We start from the raw sequence: 22,118 nt of genomic DNA, 5'->3' as shown, positions 1-22,118 counted from the left end.
AATTCTTCTTCTTCTTTAGATCTGAGCAATGAAGGAGTTCACAGGCAAAAGTCTTGTAAAATTAAAGTGCATGTCACCGACAGAGCTGCAGCGGCGTCAGTGGGGTAAAAATGATTGTACGAATCCTTCTGCCTGTTCCCTTGAAATACTCGGGTCGCCTTGGAAACACGCAAATGCTTCATCGACTCAAAGGGAGTAAACGCTGGACCTCAGGAATGCCCTGAGGCTCTACCACCGGCCGCTGACGCTGGCCATCTCGGCATGGAACTGACGAGAGAGGCGACCGCTGGCGCCACCTTCCAGGAAGGATGAGCGGATGGGGGGCTCGAATAGCTTGCGCCGGTTCTTGTTCAGTTCTGAAACGACATTGGCGCAAAGATGAACTCGGCGACCGACTGACTTTTGTTTCTGTCGCGCTAATTTGGTAGAATTTTGGGAAGGTCAAAGTCAAGTCAAAATGTTTAGGTGCAGCTTTCCACCAGAATTTGTCAGTCTTGCAATACCTGAGATGGCCAGCAGCATTTTCCTGCGGGCGCCAAAGGTGGTGATGCCCAACTCCTTCAGGTCCTGGTCGGTCAGAGTCAGGAATGTCTGGAGGTCAATCTGTAAGAAACATCACGACCGTTTTGTGTTCACGTTTTGCCAATCTTGACTTGCTGGAAAATACGTCTGGTTGCTCCGCTTACCTCCTGCTGCTGAAAGACATCCGTGTACTTCCCCAGGCCCAGCTTGCTGAAGAGCTCGGGCAGGTCCGAACCTTTGAGGGAGGAATTGAGGCTGCAGCCGTTGCTGCCCGTCACTGACGAGATGCAGTCCATGTAGTTGCTGCTGCTCAGGTAATGCTCAGCCGCTGTCCGGCAAAAGAAAAAACAAAACAAATATAAGGATACACAATGCAATGGTATTTGGACTGTAAATTCAAATGGACTTGCGAGACAGGAGAAACCCTCTGGGAAAAGCTTTGCTGATATTTGACATTTACAAAAAGAAAAAAAAATCAAGCTGCACCCCAAAACGTCATGAAAGCCAATTGCCATGGCAACAGTTGGGCTCGGCCACCAAGGGTAATGATGCGGAATGGAGAGCAGCTGCCGCCCGAGGGCAACTTGAGCTCAAGAGAGAGAAGAAATTTTGATTTTGTGTAGCGTACGACAGCACCGGCCGACCTTCCCCTTCCTAACTTTATAGGCAATAATCATAATGAGCCTGTGCATCATAAACACCGCGCTGACCCGATTTGTTCTGCTTCCTCTTGGGGCTGCTGACAGCGGTAGGGAAGTCGGCGTGGGGCTGCAGCCCGTTGGACGCGCCGTTCCTCTCTCGCCAGTTGTCCGAGTCGCTGCCATTAGCCACGCCCTCACGGCTGCCGGCGCGGGACAGAGACAGCGGGGAACCCTGAGGGAGAAAGTTGACCCAAATCAAGAGTCGATATTGGAGCTGGACAGACATTGAGGCCAAAAAAGGGGGAGGGGCTTCTAACCTCAAAGGTGGTGCTCATGCTGGGCTTGTAGGGCACGTGATTGGCTCTCCTCAGTTCCTTGATGGTTTCGGCCGGCATGGACTTGGAAAAACCGAGACCACTCCAGGTGTTAGTTGGGGTCCGCACCTCCGTCACCACGGGTTTCTTCAACATAGCTGTGTGAACAAGTGAGGTGAGCACATTTCCGTTTACGTATGAAAACACACGCGCTCATCCATATTGCGCCTTAGAATTTGGTCTGTTTAGCTAATACAATCACAGACATCTTTATCATTGCATTTCAGGAGCCTTGACAAATGTGAGCTCACCTTTGGTTGCCAGCAGCTTTTTCTGTTCATAGTCAAATGCCTGGGAACAAAAACAGTATCGGAAGATTTGTGTTTGTTTGGTTCGTTCGTCTGTCCACGTTTGCGCGCACCTGCATGTTAGCAAATGAGGTCTGCGGAGCCAAGCGGATGCGCTCCCGCTCGTTCTGCTGCGCCGCCCTCTCGGCCGCCCTCTCGCTGCCTGGCGCCCTCTTGTCGGCAACGGGACTGTCGGACGAACTGGACTCAGCGTCCGACAGCAGACAATCGGAACTGCGCAGGAACGTAAAAATCAATGTCACATCTTGTTTGTTCAGCTAGCAAAGCTCAGGTGAAATCTGGCAAAGGCTTCAAGAGAAAGGCCCCGAAATTTGGCGACGTACTGTAGGTGAGAATTTTTGGTGCCCTGTAGCAGTTCCACTGCTTGCCGTTTTCCTGACGACGTCTTGCACGAGGCCAGCATCTGCTTTAACTCGCTGCCGCTGGCCGAATGCGAGGGGCTCCTCGGCATGCCCACCTCCACAAAGGTGTCCGAGCCTGGAAAAGAGAAACAAAAACGGCGCTAAAAGTGAAAAACAAGCAGCTGTAAACGGGCTTTCAGCCGCCCGAGTTCACGTGTGACGCCACACGCATTCGAGTTGTGCAGGGCCCAAAAACAATAATGCGATGTCAGGCGATCTAATGGAGCTCGAGAGGGAATTGCGTCGGAGCGGCCCACCCTGCACAAAGAAAAAGTGAGCGGAGCCAGTTCAAATAGACGGCCAGGAGGCGATGGAAGGATGGAAGCGAGGAGGGACGGAAGGAAAGGAGAGCAAAACGGCCCGTGACGCGGCACATCGGGGAGGACAGCCTCGGTAAACACGGCAGAAAGAGGAGAGGCGTGAGAGAGAACCATTTAAAGGGAAAAACTGTCAGGAGGGTACAAGTTCAACTGGCTTCTTTTGCGTGGAATAAACGGCCACGGTGAGGTGAACAACTGCACCGGGAATTAAGTTCTTGTCAAGTATGTATTCTTCACGAGGACACAAAGTGTCGTCACGTCTGATAATAAAGTTAATCAACTTACTGTACCCTGCTTGTGGACTGACAGGTGGTTTGGTGTCAATGTTTCTCGTCAATAATTTTTTATTTAACCTTTATTTACCTAGGCAAACAATTAAGAACAAGTTCTTATTTACAACTGCAGCCTGACCCAAAGAACAATGGCTCTTTGAGGGGGTTGGGGGATGGAGTGCTAAAAAATAAATAAATACATAAAACAAGGTTAGTATATAAATACACAATCAAAAATAAAGAACAACAACCAAGAACAATAAAACTCTACAATACAACAGCATATTTAAACTAACAGCTGCAAGAGTCGGTTAAAACTTGTTGCAATTTTTGTTTGAAAACTGTAAATGATGTGATGACAGTGAATTTAAGGGTATTTTGTTGGTATTCCAATCATAAGCTGCAGAGAAATGGAAGGCGTTTCGACCGAAAACTGTACGTACTTTGGATTATGGTGAATTTAATAAGATTACGGGACCTTAGATTGAGGGAACAATGATGACGGTGCAGGAGGGAGGAGAGATAGGGAGGTGACATCCCGAGTATGGATTTGTAAATGAGGTGAAACCAATGGTGAAATCGTCGGGTGTGGAGTGATGTTCAATCAATTAATTTATACAAATCACAGTGGTGAGTAGATGTGTCAGTGAATAATTATTTTATAAGACAGTTCAATTTGGCCAGGCTCCGACATTTGAACTTTCCCGAATCACCATCGGGACTGTCTTTTGCATTTAGTGAGTACCTTCATCGGTGCCAGACTTGCTGGACAGAGGCTCCGATGGATTGTGTCCGCCGGCCTCCTGGATGGAGTCGCAAGGCGCCGGACTCAAAACCGTTTCGGCAAGCGACGCAGTGGCTATCCTCCCGTAGACTGAAGACGGATGCTGCGTAGATGACGGCCGGGGGATATAGTCAGTGACGGCGTTTAAAAAGAAGATGGGGTGGGGAACGAGGGGGGACCTTAACGTGGCCGTTGAGAGCGCAGGCTGCCTTGGCGCAGTCGGGGACACCGTTGGGCTGCTTGTCGATGGGCGCCAGGCCCGGCGGTGGGGAGGGGGTGTTCTGTGTGTAGCCTTGCACGCCCGACAGCAGGATGCTGCTCAGCGTGGCGTGGGTGGCCGGATGCAGCATCAACTGGGACGAGAAGGCTGGGAGCGGAAGGCAACATCAGGATTTACACAATTTTTCTTCTAAGTCTCAACTGAGCCAAGTTCACCAAAACTACGTAACAAAACGAGTAAAGCTCAATGAAAGAAAATAAAAAAGAAAATCCTTTGAATGAAATAACAATGAACTGAAATGTCCTCTAATTTGATATACAAAAACAAAAACTATGAAGCTTCAAGAAGAAGTTTTTGTGTTTATTGAGCCTGTTAGATGGCAGCCTCTGACTTGAAATTTCTGAAACTTCTTTTTATAAAGCGGCAGTGCCATCTAGTGGAGTCAAAAAAATACAAACAGTTCATGAAGCAAATTTGAAGCTTCAGTTTCCATCTTCTCCTCACCTTGGGCAGTGGTGAGCGAGCTGGGCCACAGCGAGGGCGTAGGCGTGCTGGGGGTCTGCAGGGTACTCATGGAGGAGTTTAAGGTGTTTAGGACGGCGTTGGGGGCGGCCGAGTTGGCCAGTGAGTTGGCCAGCGAGTGGGACGCCGCCGCGCCCAGGAAGCCTGAGCACAAAACCGACAAATCAGCGACGGGCCGCACAAAGCAAAATTGAACTAAACACACGTTTTGTCAAGGCCTCACAAAAGATAATCTTGCTTTTCCTACTATTGAACGCGAATTCCATCAAGGCGGCAGGCAAGCGTGAGAAGGAATTTCTCGCATCTCTACAAGGTGGGCATCGCCAATGAAAGCTTGTTATTGAGACAATATGCCGCTGAGTGCTTTGCCCCAAAGGCCGTGTATGAAAACACAAAGAAGCGGGTCTGCGGCTTTAACAAGGGGCTACTTTGGCTCCGGGAGGAAGGCACGGGACTCGCCTGGCAGTCTGCTGTGTAATCTGAGCGAGAGAAGCATGTAGCAATTACTAACGGCCAGGATGTGGGCCTGTCCACCAACTTCCAACCAATTGGACAGCAAAGGAATACGGAATGCTATTATTATTTTATGGCCACTGATTATTTACATTAAATCTACTTTTCCCTCCTTTCCATTTGGCAGGAAGTGAGAGGTCATAAAATGTACGTTCCTTGAGTTTAAACAGGGAACACGCTGTCCATTAGGAAGTTTCTATTCGTTTTTACGAATGTAGCTGTGCATAACTCTAAATCGGCAAAAAAATGAGAATTAACAATTTATGACAAAAGGCATCCTTAAAATTCAGGTTTTCTAGACATTTAAGACATCATTCGGCCAATTCTTTACTTTAACTTGATAAACGAGTGCATGACTCAACACACACAATAACAAGCAGCAATTTGCCAAAAGTAACACTGTTCATTGAATCATCCCAGCTCCTCTCAGCTCATCAGTACTCCACTAATATGAGCCACTCTTTGCAGAATACTGAGAGCACAATTTGTGGTCAAACTATTGCTTGGAGGGTTATAAAGTAGCACCACATTGTAGATCATATTTAGCGTTAGCATTAAGCTAGTGGACTGAAATGCTGAGATGTGTGGTTGTTTAACTGACTTTCTATTTACATCATGACATGTCAACTGGAGTGGTATCGTTCATTATTTTTATTGAGTGTTTTATTGTTATTACCCAGGTTGCTGAGCCCCAGACCAGCTGAGGCCAAGATGTCCAGGCCAACGGGACAGATGAGGGACGGCGAGGGCCCGTTAGGGGCCGGGTTGACGGCCACCGACGGCGAGGAGCAAGACACGCCGTTGCTCTCCAGGCCCAGCAGGAACTTTCGAGCTTCGTACATGTTGACGGCGTTCCTCTCCACGCTCTTCACGATGACAGACTGAAAGAGAGAGCGAGATGAAGGTTGCGCAATACAATTGAGAGCAAAGGAAATTATTAAATATTCGTCTGTGTGTGTGAGACACGTGAGGAGCATGGGAGGGGCTGAGCGAGGGTTCGGGAATGTTGGACTGGGAGATAGGGAGTGAAAGGGAGGATGAGGGGGAGAGACAAACAAGATGGAAAGGAAGGAAGAAGGGAATTAAGAGGAGATTAGAATGACAAACAGCGTCGGTGTGGGAGGAACATTTGACGGCTGACTTTTTTTTCAACACTTTACGCTCGCTTGGATGCACGCTGGAAATATTAAACAGATATTGTTACGAACTTTGACGTCACATTAGGAGCCATTAAAGTCAACAATAAAAAGTTACAGTACGGAGAGCAACATGTGGGGACGATTATCACACGTAGTTGAAAAGCATGCAATAACGATGCCGCAAATTGCTGCCTTCTATTTGAACAGTTTTGCAAAGGTTGACCGTCCTGTGACCGTCAAAAGCTGCTTAGGATGATGATGATAGGATTGGAAAATATATCGCAAAAAGCATTAGAGGACATAAATGAGTGAGAGGGAACCACAACAATAGATGATGTAAAGAAGCCAGGTTTCATCGAGGGCCAGAATTTCTGTAAATGTACAAGGATCATAGCAAAACGCAACTAATGACAAGGTGATCTGACGAGTTATGGCAGAAATGTACGGGAAGTGTAGACGGAATATGTTAAACGGGCCAACTGCTGCCAAACACGCAATGTGGATCAGATGTGAAGCAAACTTGCTTTGACTTCACAGCCCCCACCACACATTCCATGTTATGAGCAAATCAGATACCAGAAGACGTCTTTCTTTTTGTTTTTCTGTTCATGAGAAGATGTTTCATTTTACATAAGGTGACGTGTCGAGATGAAATACGTATTCTCTTTGCTGTTAATAATTACGCAAATATCTTCATAAAGACGCACAGAATTTCAAGCCAGGCACTCCCACTAAACACAAATATTGGGAAAATTAATCCAATATGACTTGTAGAGAAATAATCGGGTCAGACAGCTCATCGGGTTTTTTCCAGGCAAGCCACAAGCTTAGCCCTGCTTGGATGGCACACAATTATGAATGCCAAAAAAAAAAAAAAAACATCATGTTTGCATTTTGCCCTTTTTCTAGAAACAGACTCCAAGTCTTTCTTTTACGACTCTGCCAAAGAGCTGAGAGTTGATGGGCCGACTTCTGTCACCTCGTTAACATATTTAAGTGAAGGGTTCTTAGGAGGGTCGTGAGGAGAGGGGGTGATGGAACGGTCTTTAAATTCTAGGTCAGGATGGGTTAAGCACTCTGCCCACATGATGGTGTAAAGTAACTAAGTTACTTTCTAAACCAAGTAATCTGTAAAGGACCAAGTTATCGTTTCAAAGTTACCGTGGCAGCACATTGGATATGTAACGGTACCTTACTAACTTGACACACCTAACTACCAAAGCTACCTAACTACCTAAGCTACCTAACTTAACACCGCAACTATATTTTAGATTTAACAACCTATGCACATCTTACAGGTCGTCTAATGCTAATGGTTGCAATTCTTTTTTCAATAGACACAAATCGGAGCCGGCTGGTCGTCTTTCCTTTGCCCACAGCTTGAGGAGAGCTTGTGGTTCCCCACCGGGGCAGACGCTGAGTGAACATGGCAGCGTTCCCTTTGATTTCCCTTCCTGGTTTTTCCGTTTTAAGTCGCTCGCATAGTGAAATGTGACCTGTCAATATGTTTGTTTAATACAATCGGACGGAGAGACACCGCCCTCGCTCGCGTTGGAGGACACGAGGCGCTTTTCTCAAAATGGAATGCTGTTTTATTTTTTTCCTTTAGAATGCGCACAGACGGGCGATTGTTATTGTCATACCTTGCTGGGCTGCTTGGGCTTGGGTTTGATACTGATGAAGACATCCAGTTGCTCCATTAGGGCCGTGATACACTGAGGCTCCACCTCCACATCCTCTTTTATGTCGAACATCAGCACCAGTGGCAGGCAGCCCTGAGAAGCACAAGGAGCAAAAAAACTAAAAAAAATAATATTTAAGTAAGTTTGCACACAAACTCTCGTCCAGGGATGTGCAAACTTACGTACTCAAGGGCTACATTTAATTTATTTTAAATAGCTAGCTAGCTCTATAGCTAGCTAGCTTGCTTGATGGATGGATGGATGGATGGATGGATGGATGGATGGATGGACGGACGGACGGACGGACGGACGGACGGATAAGAGTGGGGAGTTTATTGTCCACATTATATTTGGGGGTATAATCCTCGCTACTATGATCACGAGGTCAAACTAATCCAGTAAATACTCTGACTCCCTAGTGGACTTTTTTGCATCTTGAGTTTGGGGAAATTGGGCCAAGCGCAATATGCTTCACATTATCACCGCCACAAAACCACAGATGCGTATATTTTGGGGGCCAAGCGGCGCACGGCCGGCGTTCCCATTGTGAGTAGGTGTAATTAGCAGCAGAGTAGCGGCGCTGCTGACGACCTTCGGGTCGGAACTGTAATCAAAAGTGCGCGCGAGGGGCCAAATCACAACGTACGCTCTGACAGGCAGGACTCCCCATTCCGGACGTCCACTTGACATTTTATTTTGGGTATTTCTGTCTTTCTCGTAGGCTTTTTGTTTTGGGTTCCCTCAGCCTACAAGCCACACGCGATGCTGTTTTTCTTGCCGCTCCTCCAGTTTTCCAAAAGACGAGAAAGCCGTGTTCAGTCACCGCAAGTGCTCTGGTATCTGTTAACTGTTGTCCACGTCAAATTGGAGGCTAAAGAAAGAAAGAGAGCTCTGGAGAATATCGGTCCTATGTTGGGTTGTCTGCACCAGCCCTGTAATATTTGTTATTATTAGTATTATTTTAAATTCAACCTTAATTAATCTAGGGAAGGTGTTGGAGAAGAGATTCTCATTTGCAACATGGAAGCAAAAACAAAGAATTTTTTATTAATGACTTTTGTATTGTATTCATTTAAGCGCATTATTTCCCCCTTTAAAGTTTAATATTTTATGACTAGAATTCTAAAATGTGGCCTTTCAGCACCCTCTCTCTGGAAATTGGCAAAAATAAACCAAATAGTTCAGTCTGGTTCAAGGACGCAAAAAAAAGAGCCTAAAAGCACTTCCGAACCCAAACCAAAGATGAACTGGGAATTGCAGTCTGAAATTCGAGCAAACCATCATCATTAGCGGCAGTCGAGATAATGCGTCTAACTAGCAGCTATGTGGCAGCTTAATGGCCGTTGCTGCCAAAAGCAAAGGTTCTTTCCAAAACCCCAAAAGGTCACGGCGGTTGACGTGCCGAAGCCCGCGCATCCCTCGCATACCAAGCTGATGCGAGTTCGACTGTGACATCCATTACGGCGACCACACAAATATACGCTCGGAGTAGATTCACCGTGCCGGCGCGCGACCGCAATAACAAACGGCGGCAATGTGAAGTCATTGCCGGTAAGCGTGGCGAGATACGCACCATGAGGTACTGACGGGCGAGGCACACTGACTCAATGGTGCCCTGGATGTAGACGGTGGACTTCTTCTGGGGGGCGTTGGGGTCGGGGAAGTGGATCTGGGCGCCTGTCCTCTGGGCGATGTGCTTGATGTTGCTGCCGTTGCGGCCTTTCATGAAGAGATGGTGCTGGGGGGCGATGTCCAGGTGGGTGCTCACTGAGATGGTGCTCACCAAGCTGCCTGCCAGGTGCTCCAGCAGCAGAGCTGTGCCACGCTGAGGAAGAAAATAAAGACAATGTTGTCATTCGTAAAATAACAATCAGGATGAATGAAACCCCCTTTTATGGTATGCTTATGTCCAATTGAACAGGTCTGTTTTTATTTTTTTAATGAACGTTAACGAGTGGCCAGCTATAAGTACTTGTGTTCAAGCTTAGTTATTGTTGAGCGCAGAAACTCACCAAAAAACTGTTTTACCACATATATAAATATTATCTCAAGACTAAAATGATTATTTCAGGAAAATTAACACTAAAAGCACATTTCCAACAGTTTTGATGCTTATCCACACGGCACATTGTAAAACAGCCCATATCCTTGAGAAAATACGTCTTTGGAAAATGCGTCTGTCAACGAGTTGAGGAGACCAACTATCACTTGGCCTTGTAAAGCATGCCTTGCCCATGGCGCAAAGGGGGGAGGGCATCCTCGCACACCGCGGCAGCTTTGGCAATCCTCCGAGGTATTCCCGGGGTCTCTAAGCAGCGCATAATGGCTGTGCTCACGCATTCCACTAATCGGGTCGGCCTTCGTTCGGCTGCCTCACCCGCTCTGACCTAGCCGCAAATACGCCGAGACGCTTTGTAACACATTTACTAAACATACGCACTTGATTGAACTCACGCAAAAGTGCGGGCGCAAATGACAAAAAAATATACTCAGAGGCTTGGAAACGCAAAGCAACACGAGCTCGGCTGTGGAGTTACCGGGCATGATTTATTGGCAGGAGAGACGGGAAAACTCCTCGAGAGAGTCGGATCGCTTGCCAGTTGAAGAAGTATACGCACGAGAGACAGAGCGAGCGAGAGAGACAGAGCGAGAGAGCGAGACGCTTCTCTCGCCGCATCTACGAGCAGGCTAAGCGAAAAAGTTGCGCCGCCCCTGCAGCCGAGTTCACGCCACCCAAACATCTCTCAGCACTCTCTTGGCTGCGGGGTGCTGAGAAGTAATGAAGCGGCTTGTGCGGGAAAAAAGGCAGTGTTGGTGGGCTCAGCTAAGAAATTTACGGCTCGCCGTGGAAACGGGCAAAGAGGACACACTGCAGACAGTGAGAAAATCCCTTAAATCAGTGGTTCTCAATCTGTGGGTCTCCTAACCCTTGCGGGTCAGTGAGTTGTAGCTTGGGGTCCACAACAGATTTTGTGATATAGAGTGACTTGGATTATGAGTGTATTGGATTATGAGTGTAATTAATTTCTGGACCGTTCACCACTGAAATGAAACCAAGCCAGCCCGTCACAAAATGTCGGTCATGCCTCACCTTGACGGCGTTGTTTTGAGAGCCGCGCACCACGCCGGTGGCCCTGTAGAGCCGCGTGGGCGGTTTGAAGGACACGACGAGGTTGTACGTCTGCGAGATGGCCTGCACACTCGGCGAGCTCGGGTCCGACTGCATGATGGCCGGGAGCTCGAAAGACAGCACAAGAGGGAGCAGCTCCTGCAATGAGTAATGACAGATCTGTGAAAACTGAGTGAAAATACAGAGGCAGGTTTTGACTTCATCTCACCTTTCTATTATTTGACCAATTACGGGCATGACAACTGTTCTAGGTTGTGAAAAAGTATACATATATATTAGAGTTGTGACGAATTGGGCCTGTTGGTTCTCCCACAAGAGTTTCTGATCACTGATCGTAACCTCAGCAGCAGTGGCAAAATATCAGCGGTCCAACAAGGTGAACGGTGCGACCTCACTCCATGTTAACTTATGCATGCAGCTACACACACAGAAAGTGCGGACTATGGACACGCACACACAGACAGAGTTGTCCAAACACTGGCTGTCGGGCAGCGCGCCACGACGGGTTTGGCTTCCAGCCGAGGGCAAGCGGCATGAAATGCTTGGACCAAAGAAATGCCTCCACTGATCAGTCCCATATGTGCTTGGCTTTAGTTTTGTATCACGCTTCCACACTTGCTCTCTGAGGAATCGAGAAATTTAGGTCAGAACAAAAGAAAGGACGGCCGGACTCGAGCAATCAAGGAAGAAAAGGACGACTTTTAAAGTTGGAGCTGACCTCAGCTTTACTCTAAAACCAGTATGTGGAGTTCAGTTACAAGTTGAAAGCGCTGGTTGGAAAAGATGGGAAATGTAAAGCTGACTTTCATCACGTCCGTTCAGGTTTGGCACGCAAGCCCCCCTGACGAGTCACCACCACAACAACACACTTATCAATTGTATAAAAGACAGCAAACGGTTTAAATGGTCCAACACGCGACAGTCTGAATGCATGTTTGAATGTTTTGAAAAAGAAAAAAAAAAAGCTCCTCCCTCGCCTCTCTTCTGCTGACGTGCTGTTCTCTGGATGAACAGTTTTTGGGACTTTTTGTTACTTATGCAAACAGCCATTAAGCTCGCTGAGGTACGGCCAGATGAAGCTCGGCGTGTTTGAGCAGACGGCGCACAAATATGCCGCACTTCAAACCTCTCAGCGCATGTAGAGCTTTGTTAGTTTTGGTGCGGCGCGTACCGTTCACAATCACCGTGGTGAAACACGTTCAAAAGTTGACTGACACATGACATACCTTTCGGAACATGATTTTTTTTTTTTTTTTTTTTTTTTAAGGAATGAGGCCTTCTGCACTTTAGCACAGTCCAAAACAGAAAAACATATGACGTATGATGTCCCTGCTGTGAAACCAAAATAGCAAAACAGTTTTAGCTAACAACATTAGCTTCAGGTAGGATTTTCTTGTGTGTGTGTGTGTGTGTGTGTGTGTGTGTGTGTGTGTGTGTGTGTGTGTGTGTGTGTGTGTGTGTGTGTGTGTGTGTGTGCGTGTGGGTGATTAAGGCAAGTCAAAGCAGATTTATTCATTTCATACCCCAGATAGCGCAATGTACTTCACCAAAAAAAAAAAAAAAAAAAAAAAGATAAAAATTTAAACACTTGTTATCAGTGGATGTGGCAACTCCGGAGCCTCAGTCGTCATGGTAACAAAAGTTAAACTTGAATAGCACTCAAATGATTGAGTCCTTGCCATATTTTAACAAAAGCATGTCACATGCCATACAATTGTGGAGAAAAAAAAACCAAATGTCTCCTTCTAAAACAAACAAAAAAAAGAGCCGAGTCAGAATGGCGGGAAATTGAGAGAAAACAGATGAAAAGAGTCCTGAGCTGTGCGAGTAGGAAATTGGAATGTGTGAAACCAAAAACGAGCACTTAGCTCAGAGCGTTCTGACCCGAGTGAGTTTAAAGAAAATATATATACTAGATGGACGTCCTCAAATCAAATTTCTGGAAGTGTTTCCAGAACTAATAAGTGTAGCCAATACAGGAAGTGTTGACGCATGAAGAAGTGTTCCAACTTACCCTGATTTTAACTCGAGCTGCCTCCACCCCTCCTGGCTGGCCCGCAATAGACACCTGTCGTGAAGAATCAAAAAATTGGAAACGAGGCAGAGACCAAAGCAAGCTCAGATGAAGTCAGACTTAATTTTAGTGCTGCGAGAGCGCACTCCAGCAATCATGCAAATTGGGACACAAAAGGATTAGCTTAGTATATATATTTTTTTACGCTTATCCTCATTCCCCTCCGAGCCTTATCAGACCAATCGAAATCCTTCAAAGGCAGCAAAATGAAGGGCTCGGTTTGAAAGTTCTAACGATACCAGCAAAGAAAAGCATTGAAAAGGAAGACCATTTTGTAGGCTTTTTATGCTAGCAATGGAAGAAAAGGCTACATTAGAATTGAGGCCATTTGTGTTTGTGAGTGAGTACGAGGAAGCCATTAACTAACCTTGGACATCGGTGTTCATCGGGAAGATGCGTGGTTTTAAGAAGAACAAAAATTTGGCTGTTTATATCTACATACTGTAACGGAATTTAGGTCAATGACCAAGACCAAAACATATAATTATGCGGGCAGCGGAAAAAAAAAAAAAAGCGCTGAGCAAGCCTTTTCACGATGACTTCCAAGTCCAAACATAATCATGTTGCGGTTGGGTTGATCAAAAGTAAATACTTTTAATGCGGTGGCCATCCGTCGCTACGAATGTACCTGGTTGCTTTTCTCCGCCTGGTTGTTCCTGTTGGAGTCGGGGAAGTGGATGTGGCAGCCCGTCTCCTCCATCACCCGCTTGATGTTGTTGCCGCCTTTGCCGATCACGTGCGAGTGCTCCGTGTGCGAAACGTCCATCTTCAGCGTCACCCTGTTACTCTGGCGACATCCAAAAGTACAGCCGTCAATGGCGAGTGTTTTCACAATAACTTGCATAACGCCCTTTGAGAGGCTGACTGCCCGGCACAGTGCTCATAATACACAACAGGTGTACCTAATAAAGTGACCACTGAATTAAAAGTCATCCCGTTTGGCTGTGCAAAGTGCACGCTTTATTGGCTGCCCCCAGGGGGTGCCACAGCGCAGTTGCCCAGGTGATGCGATTGTGCTGTTGCCATGGCGATGAAGCCACTAACAGAAGAGCAGCATATCTGATGAGGGGTGAATTTAGTACCTGGGACTTCTTCAGTGGGGATTTACACGGCTTCATCCACCTCTTACAGTAATGTCACCATTATCACATCAATGAAAAGAAACCACTTTTTTATACCTTTGTATCGAGCACCGACATAATTCTCTCTTTGGCGTCCCTCACGTGTTCTCTCTTGCCGCACACTTTGATGTGTGGATCTGCAGAGAGAAGGAGGGCAGGTCAGGACAAAAGGTGACAACGTCAACACAACATGGCCGTTTGGAGTCGAGCGCGTCTCAGCAGTCTGCCAGCGTCGACAAATCACAGCGAGGCCAAAAATCTCTGCCAGGGTAATTGCAGCTTTTGATAAGAGCACGCTCGAATTTTGAGTCTGCGAGCAACCGCGGCGGCATGCGAGAAAGTGGGCGTGACGTCGGGAGGTTGCGGCAGGGTGTCAGCCACGACTCTGCGGAATTCCACTCAGCCGATCCAGCCGTCATTCCGGGACGGATGGGCTGAGTATTATTGCTTTGCGCTTCGCATTTTAGCCAAAACAGACGACACAAAACATCCTGTGGTGCTTATCACCATCCTCAACCAACACATAGGAAAGAATGTTTGATTTTAGCTTTTTTTCTTTTTTGCAACACTGGACATTGTAAACTGAGACGTATTAAAATGATATTTCCCTGAACCACTTTTAGTTCACATAAGCACACAAAGCAATAGCCGCAAATGCTTACATCTTTCGAGACCCCTGTGGAGTCAAACACACACACACGCACACACACACGCATTCACACACACACACGCACGCACACACACACACACACACACACACACACACAGTGGAGGAAGTCCGTTAAGACCCCCTTCCAGGAATCCCCCTCCTCCCTTCCCTTATACATACACACACAGCACTTGAAGTATCTCAGATTTACAGTATGGCCTTCAGAGAAGCCTCGCTCAATCCCATTTATTGTTTCAACGTCGCCCCACATTTTGTGGACCTCTGGAGCGCATGTTTACACTTTTCTGGTGGGGGGGAAAAATCCTGGGCGGGGCAGAATAATTTGTGATGACGACGGAATTTTGAAGTGTATGGAAACAACAGAGCGCTATAAAATAACATGATGAAAAAAAATGAAAAAAGCAGAAAAACCTTTCTCATTCCTGCTTTACAAAACTTGGAATAACTTCTTGTAATACACAATTCAAGCGTTAGAGGGCGCGCTTCCAGTGTCCCCACTCTAACCTGCAGCGCACATCTGGCATAGATTAGTCGGCTCGCAGTTGTGATGTAGAACACCCCCACATTTTTTAAGCAAAGTGTGGCGTAGTCTTTTTTTGGGGGGGGTTAAAAAATGTGCACCTAACAGCTTAATTTGGCACACGCAACAGCTACAAAAACAAACAAAAATAAGAGCAGAGCTTCAGGCTGCAGAAGGTGAGAGTTTTCAGTCACACAAAGAAAGAACCTCTTTGACCCACAGCTTGCTACTGGAAACAGAAAGTGAGTGCCGTTGTCTTTTATAGCGACAGATATGTCTTCATGTTATTCCCAAATTTCATAAGAAGCAATCGAGAGTGTTCCAAAAATGTTTACAGCATTTGCTAGTCTGCATTGCCAATTCTGACTCAAATGTGTCAAAACTAATTAAGTTTTAGGTTACATTTAAGTTGTATTTTAATGTCAGCTTGTTGAACACCTCAGGTGGCCAGTTAGTCTACGCGTGAGCGTCTGGGCGTGAGCTGTGGCTTAAATCAGATGCTTCCCAGGGTTCTCAGTTGACTATTTTGTGTATCCCAGTCAATAAATGGTTTACCATTGCATTTGTATTTCAAAAGATAAAATAGATTAGAACATTTTGGAACACATTATAAAATGTCATTCAGCCTTATCAAGAATGGACTCCAGCAAAACATCCAGAGGGCAGACTTTGTGGGAGTTTATTTTCCCCGATTCCTTGGAGCATTCAATCAGTGGACGCCCGCACGCACATGATGAGGGGAACCTTATCGTGGCCGTGCAGGTGGCGGAGTTGCTCAGCCCGCAGGTGATAAAACCAAGCAGGTCATCTCATATTTTGATGGAGTAGAACTTTCGCTCTTGCGTGACAAACATCTGCCGCTGGCTCGCCGGCTTCAAAAGTCTTTCCAGACTCGGCGTGAAAGACGACACTGATGCAAAGTTACGGGAAAAGCGTCTCGCTGCCTTTTGAATAGGAAGAGCAAAAATAACACGCTGCCGCACGTCATGGGTGAGAATCCGCTCAGTCAGACACTGCTCAGAACAACCTTTTGTGACACGCAAAAATTTGGTTTTACCAAAGGTAGAGAACATGATTTCGAGTGCACCAAACTATGGGCTTTATTTTGGTGAAAGGTGTAAATATTGTGCGGTGTTAGAACCGATGCTGGTCAACGGATCTAGAAAAGGGAGGGTTGCGCCACGGTGGGAGTATTATTTTCTTTATTCATGAATGTCAGACAAAAAAATAAAATGGTAACTATTATTATTGCTAAACAGAAAGTGTAAAACACGGTGTGCTGAGCTAAACTCAGTTTTGTGTGTTTTTGTTGTCAACTTTGAGGTGACCACTTTATGAAGTTCCTGCAGGCTACAAATGATTCACATTTTCATTTCAACAAAGCAGTGCAGTGCTTTTGTTTTGCAAGTCTGTGTCAACATGTTGCCTTGTTACAAATTGTTACAAGCTGAAGGAGAATATGAAATCTTGGCATTCATTATTTAAAAAAAAAAAAAAAAGGGCTTTCTGCTTGACATAGGGCCACTAAACACATTAAGCAATACACTAATGGATATGAGAAGATATGGATTACACCTCTGGTGCAAAATCCCATGACGGTCTTTTGCGTTAAGAAACGCTTTACTGTTTTTTTCTTTTTAAGAATATTTGTTTTCATTGGACACTTCTCCTCTTTTTGCTGATGCTCTCTTTCAACTAGCAGATGATGCGATCACGAGCCCTTTATTCTGCCCTTGAGAGCTGCTTGTTAAAAATGTGTGGTTAGTCAGTTTCTCACATGTCTCCTTCCAGGAACACATGTGCTCGTAACCGATAGACAATGTCCAACATATTTTGGGAGGGGATAAAAAAAATAAAAAAATGATGACGCTACTCTGGAAAACACTCGACGATGAAAACGTTGTCGATTTAGCACACGCAACGCTGATGACGGCGACTTGCGTCATTTTGCCGAATATCTCCGCTGGCGGGCGAGTGAGGAAGTTACATAATGCCACAGGATTGCACATCTGGCTTGAGGACTCGCGTGGGCAATTCTCCCGTGGACAACAAAGTGGGCGTGGCTACAACTCGGCATCAAACCTGACCGATGGACACGCCTGCTGGACGAGCTCCTAATGAGCGCCATCATGTTTTAATCGTAACAAAGCACTGGAAAAAGTGATAAATGAACTTGGTTACATACAACTCGAATGGATCCGGATTATCAATACTGTCCAAAAACGCAATCCAGACTAATTAGATGACGGAAAAATTAAGGGGTTCAGGCATTGTGAGGACAAATTTGGTATGGCAGGGAGCATCCAACATGAGAAGTGAAGGGGTTCTCACCTTTTTTCGACTTTGCTCCGATCTTCAGCTTGGAAGGCCAGGCGATCTGTGTTTGTGTATCGTCCATAATCTGAAACACAATTAACATGACTAAACTGGGTCATAGAGGAAAAATTAAGCGTGCTGTTATCAAATCCAGTTCAAATATATAGGCCGATATAAGTGCAGAAGAAAATTCCCCAAATTTTGATTGTCCACGTGCGAAAAACGCCAACCTGGTGTAGTAACCAGGAGCATATGCGCCCACGCCAAGAAAACAAATTTCCAACGGGTAAACTCACTTTGCTTGGCTTTCTGGCTACAAACCTCTCCAAAGTTTCTCACCACAATGTTGCGGAGAGTCGAATGTTGAAAATAAGAAGATATACTCTCCATCTTTGTTTTCATACTTTCAGGCACCTTTGGGGTGAAAAAGGCAAGAATTTGTCTCGAGCGCTCTCATGTCTGACACCGGAGCACCGTTGCAAAGTACTTAATATTCCTCAGCGGTCTGCAGCAAGAGGAAACGAGCGGCGTGTTGTCATTCAAAAGTGCACCCTGTCAAGATTAGTTGACGATATTAGCAACAACGCTACAGGAATGGAACTCAAGTCGAAAATATTCTTTCGATTACTATTCAGTTTGTGGAATAAGATTTGAGTAGAGTCAGCCACCAGTTTTCAACAAGTTAGCAATGCGAGCTCGAGCGCACCGTGATGTTCATTTTAGTCAACAGCAGGGGGCAGCGCAGGAAAAAACGTCAGTTGCGAGAGCTGCATGGACAACGGGTAGGTTAATTTTCTTAATTTGTTATTAATTAGGATATTGTGTTTGGACTCGTGTTGGCTCGTAGAACAAATTACTGGAAAAACTTTTAAAATATTTTGGCATTTCTCTCGTCAAATTGTAAAACAGCCGCTATCCTTAAGCTGGGGCCGTTTGGGGGCCCAAATGAAAGTGGGAAGTGCTTCAATGACAGCTCTTGAGGGAGTCGCCCGGTCTGGGAGGCGTCGCATCTAACAAATCCTGACAGCTTGTCCTTCCCCGGCGCGACTTCGATGGTCAGCTGCGAGTGGCGTCAGTGGAGTAGACGGCGAACAGAACACGCCACTCGCTCGGAGAGCGATGACAAAAATAATTCACAACAAACTTTCTGCTTTGCTTTGAAATCCTCATTTGCACAACAGATGATTTTTTTTGGGGGGGGGGTTTCAATATAAAGCATGTGGCATTATTTCCTCTTTTGAAGCGATTGGATCAAGCTGCACATCTGCGGACGTTACAATAGTTGTCATCCAATAGCAACAAAAGTAAAAATAGAAAGTAATCAGCAATTCTTGTGAAATGTGAGGCTGACGCTGCAGCCAGATTTGAGTCAATTTGACTCCCCCACCCTCCCCCCGTCTAATTCTAATTGGCTGTCCCACTGATTCCAAAGTAAAATAGTTGAAACAAACATTTGCTTGTTAATGTCCTGCGGCAAAGTCTCCCGGCGGCAACAAATGACGCAATAATAGCGTGATGCATAATCAGTGCGGATATTAACTCATTCCCTGCCATTGACGGCTATAGAAGTCAAAGTTCTCATTTTTAACTGGGCCGGGCAGTGAATGAGTTAAGGTCGGCAATTCGTAACATTTGGGTCCGAAAACAAAAAAAAAAAACAGCGGTTGATTTCCACTCTGGCCCGAGGCCCGGCCCACTAATCTCCAACATCACTGTTGTCTGCTGCATGTCAAGCAGGATAATAAATAAATACCTCTGTAGCTAAATAAAGCTTTTCATCATGAAATGAAGCCAGCGGCCATGCGCTGGAATGTTCTCGCATTTGCTTTGCACATCGTTCTTTTCGCCTGCGCTCTGGAACGATGACAGATGGCATGTGTCGTAAAGCGTGTCATTTAAAACTAGAAGAAATAGACTCACTTTATAAGACAACCCTAATTAGTAAGAACACGCAATACATTTTGGAATCCGCTACTTGCAGGTGCTTTATGTTGTTTTGAGGTTTCATTTTAAGAACCAGTCAACGTGTGAATTATTTGATGTGCCTTAGGATTGATTGGCGACCAATCAAGGGTGGACACATGGGTACCCTTACTCTTGTCAAACGTCAGCCGGAATGAATTAAGGAGAACAAGAGAAAGTGCATTTCAAAGGTGGAGACGGCGCAGATGAAGTTTTGCAGCTTCCTGAGCTATGCTTCACTGGGTTTGTCTTTCAAAAGGTTCCTTGTTCCGAGAGCGCGAGAGACATTTCCTGTCGGGCGCTGCTGTTCTTGGCGGTGGCTTGCAGATGGGACTGATTTCTGACATGACCACACACGGCTTTAATGGGTGGACGCCGTTTATTTTTGATGAAAGGGTCGGCGGACGACTCTCCCGATACAGCCGTTCGTTTACCTTTAGCGCTTCACCTTTCTCTGCCGACGCCCCTTTGCGGTATGAATAAATAGAAAACGCCGGCGCCGCCGATCGGTTCCATTGCACAGCCTTGACATGATGATTGGCTCTTAGAGGTTTCCAGCTGCTGTGCGAGCAAAATGAAAAATAAAAAGTTCCGGACAGGAAGGCAGCACATGTGTCGGACGCACGTGATTGTGCACGTAGGACAGCGCTGCAGCAATCAATGGCAGAGGCATGTTTCCTGCGATGGTGCAGCTGTTGTTTCAGCTGGAATGTGCGTGTGTGTGAATGTGCGTGAGTGTGTACGTGCGCGTGCGTGTGTGTGTGTGTGTGGCAGCGGGACACAAGGGGCTGTCGAGGGTGTACAGACGTTGAGGCGGCATCACCAGAAATGATCCAGTTGAGGTTTTGGATTCAAAACTTTTCTGACATTGTCGTCGTTCCTTTGGCTCACGCACTGCCCCCACTGCCAATTCAACAGCGGTATCATCTTTTTCTTTCTTGTGACAAACTAAATGTTGTTCAGTAAGAAAAGGACATGCAACCTCACAGCAGCCCATTGCCATATAGAATATAGCAAAAAGTATCTAAACATTGGCGCCTCAACTTTGTCACAGTAGCAAAGTGAATTACCCAGTGAGTGTTTAACCAAAACACATAACTTTTCCTTACAAAAGTCCGTTAGCTTGATGCTAACATGCAGAGAAAAATGCCATAACCGGGCTAACCAAGTGCTTTGACATCACACACACACAAGGATTTGCCCAAGTCTTTCACAGGAACTGGAATGCCTGACTGAAGTGAGCAAATGGGTACCTAATGTTGTGTCCGGTGTGCTCACGCTGTATTTCTGCCCGCTGAAAGGAACACGTACAACTTGCTTGAGATTTGGCACTTCAGCATCGCGCCTGGCCTTATTTACAGAACCGCAAGTGTCGGGACGGAGAAGTGGAAAGGGGTTCAGGGCCAAAGTGGCCAAGGCTCACTTCAAATCCCCTCCGAGCCCTGCGCTCAACATACTGTAGTAGTTATTGGCTTCTAGCCGCTCAGCTTTTTCGCTATATCGGCGTGTGCCATGATTTCACACACTTCTGAGACGCTACGACTCTCATGTAAAGACTTGTAGCTGCGAGGGCTTTGTTTGATTTTGCTGCTGAAGCATTATCCCACCTTTCCTGCAGTTCGGCCATTAATTCCATAACCTTGATATCTGCCTTAAGGTTCGAGTACTACCACACTCTTTTTCCCCACTAGCAAGACAATTCACAGAACTTGTAGAATGAAACCGTGCATTAGCTGACATCTGTGCGCTATTAGCGCAACAAGTGAAGCGCTAAAAATCAGCTATCGGCATTTTTTTATTTATCTATTTTCACTTTTAGTTTTTAAGTCACAAGAGTTGTACAAAGGGCACACAGTTGTCTCCAACTAATATGCTAGCACATGGACTTCAAGCTAGTAAGACACTTCAACGCTTTAGTAGGGCAACTAGGCTGCGTCTTTGCTCGTCATCTTGTTGGTTTTGCGTTGACATCATGAGGTTTTCGGCCTGCTCAAAGGAAGTCCAGTAGACGGTGAGTAAGAGCGAGCAACTGGGCCTGGGGACTAAGTGCGGGGGTGGATTTTTTTTTTTTTGTGTGAGCAGCTTTCCCCAGTTTCTACCTCTGACTTTTTCGGAAACCTTTAACAAAAGGAGTGGTTGCTAGCTAGCATGTCATTAGCTGAGCCTAACATAGACGTGCTGGCCCAGCAGGAAGTGATCAAACCCAACAATTTCCATTTTTCATCAGTGTCAAGGTATCGCGCGCACACGCACTTCATTCATTTACTCTCAACAATAGCATCACGCATTCCAAAGCCGTGTTTATTTTCCAGCCTTGAGCGGGACACGGACACGGCTCACGCTATCTGAGGGGCAATTACACACAAATGGAAGACTGTACTTGAATGAAAACATGGTCTTTTGCGGTCTTCCAAGTGAAACAGCCTCACACTAATTTCAAAGTGATGATTTAACCTTGAGCCCTGACTACTATGCTGAGACCTTGAGGGGCAAAGTTGACACACCTCCAGGCCAATGTTCTCCAAATGGCTTTATGATATTTCAACTTCGAAGAGGTGGAGACATTCCTACAATGTAGAGTAGTGGTAAAAATTCCATTGAGAGGACGCGCTACGCGCCTGTTTTGC

At 46.1% G+C, this 22,118-nt stretch overlaps 1 protein-coding gene across 1 annotated transcript in view; it reads right to left on the bottom strand.

Moving 5' to 3' along the window:
- Window positions 1-222: 222 nt before the first annotated feature.
- The window catches only part of LOC125978703 (protein bicaudal C homolog 1-A-like), a 31,599-nt gene continuing 9,703 nt past the window's right edge, over window positions 223-22,118 (bottom strand). Inside the window, exons 3-21 of the mRNA XM_049736288.2 lie at window positions 17,545-17,614; window positions 14,081-14,160; window positions 13,531-13,689; window positions 12,843-12,896; window positions 10,790-10,966; window positions 9,272-9,523; window positions 7,660-7,791; window positions 5,554-5,758; window positions 4,347-4,508; window positions 3,802-3,989; window positions 3,584-3,725; window positions 2,169-2,322; window positions 1,899-2,058; window positions 1,789-1,828; window positions 1,481-1,635; window positions 1,233-1,395; window positions 687-850; window positions 504-603; window positions 223-356 (exon numbers count right to left, since the gene is read on the bottom strand). Coding sequence (XP_049592245.1) covers window positions 229-356; window positions 504-603; window positions 687-850; window positions 1,233-1,395; window positions 1,481-1,635; window positions 1,789-1,828; window positions 1,899-2,058; window positions 2,169-2,322; window positions 3,584-3,725; window positions 3,802-3,989; window positions 4,347-4,508; window positions 5,554-5,758; window positions 7,660-7,791; window positions 9,272-9,523; window positions 10,790-10,966; window positions 12,843-12,896; window positions 13,531-13,689; window positions 14,081-14,160; window positions 17,545-17,614 — 2,685 coding nt within the window. The 3' untranslated portion in view covers window positions 223-228. The remainder of the gene's footprint in view (window positions 357-503; window positions 604-686; window positions 851-1,232; window positions 1,396-1,480; window positions 1,636-1,788; window positions 1,829-1,898; window positions 2,059-2,168; window positions 2,323-3,583; window positions 3,726-3,801; window positions 3,990-4,346; window positions 4,509-5,553; window positions 5,759-7,659; window positions 7,792-9,271; window positions 9,524-10,789; window positions 10,967-12,842; window positions 12,897-13,530; window positions 13,690-14,080; window positions 14,161-17,544; window positions 17,615-22,118) is intronic.

The sequence above is a fragment of the Syngnathus scovelli genome, chromosome 12, assembly GCF_024217435.2.
Source record: "Syngnathus scovelli strain Florida chromosome 12, RoL_Ssco_1.2, whole genome shotgun sequence".
NCBI lineage: Eukaryota > Metazoa > Chordata > Actinopteri > Syngnathiformes > Syngnathidae > Syngnathus > Syngnathus scovelli.
This window is presented reverse-complemented; position numbering and strand designations above follow the sequence as displayed.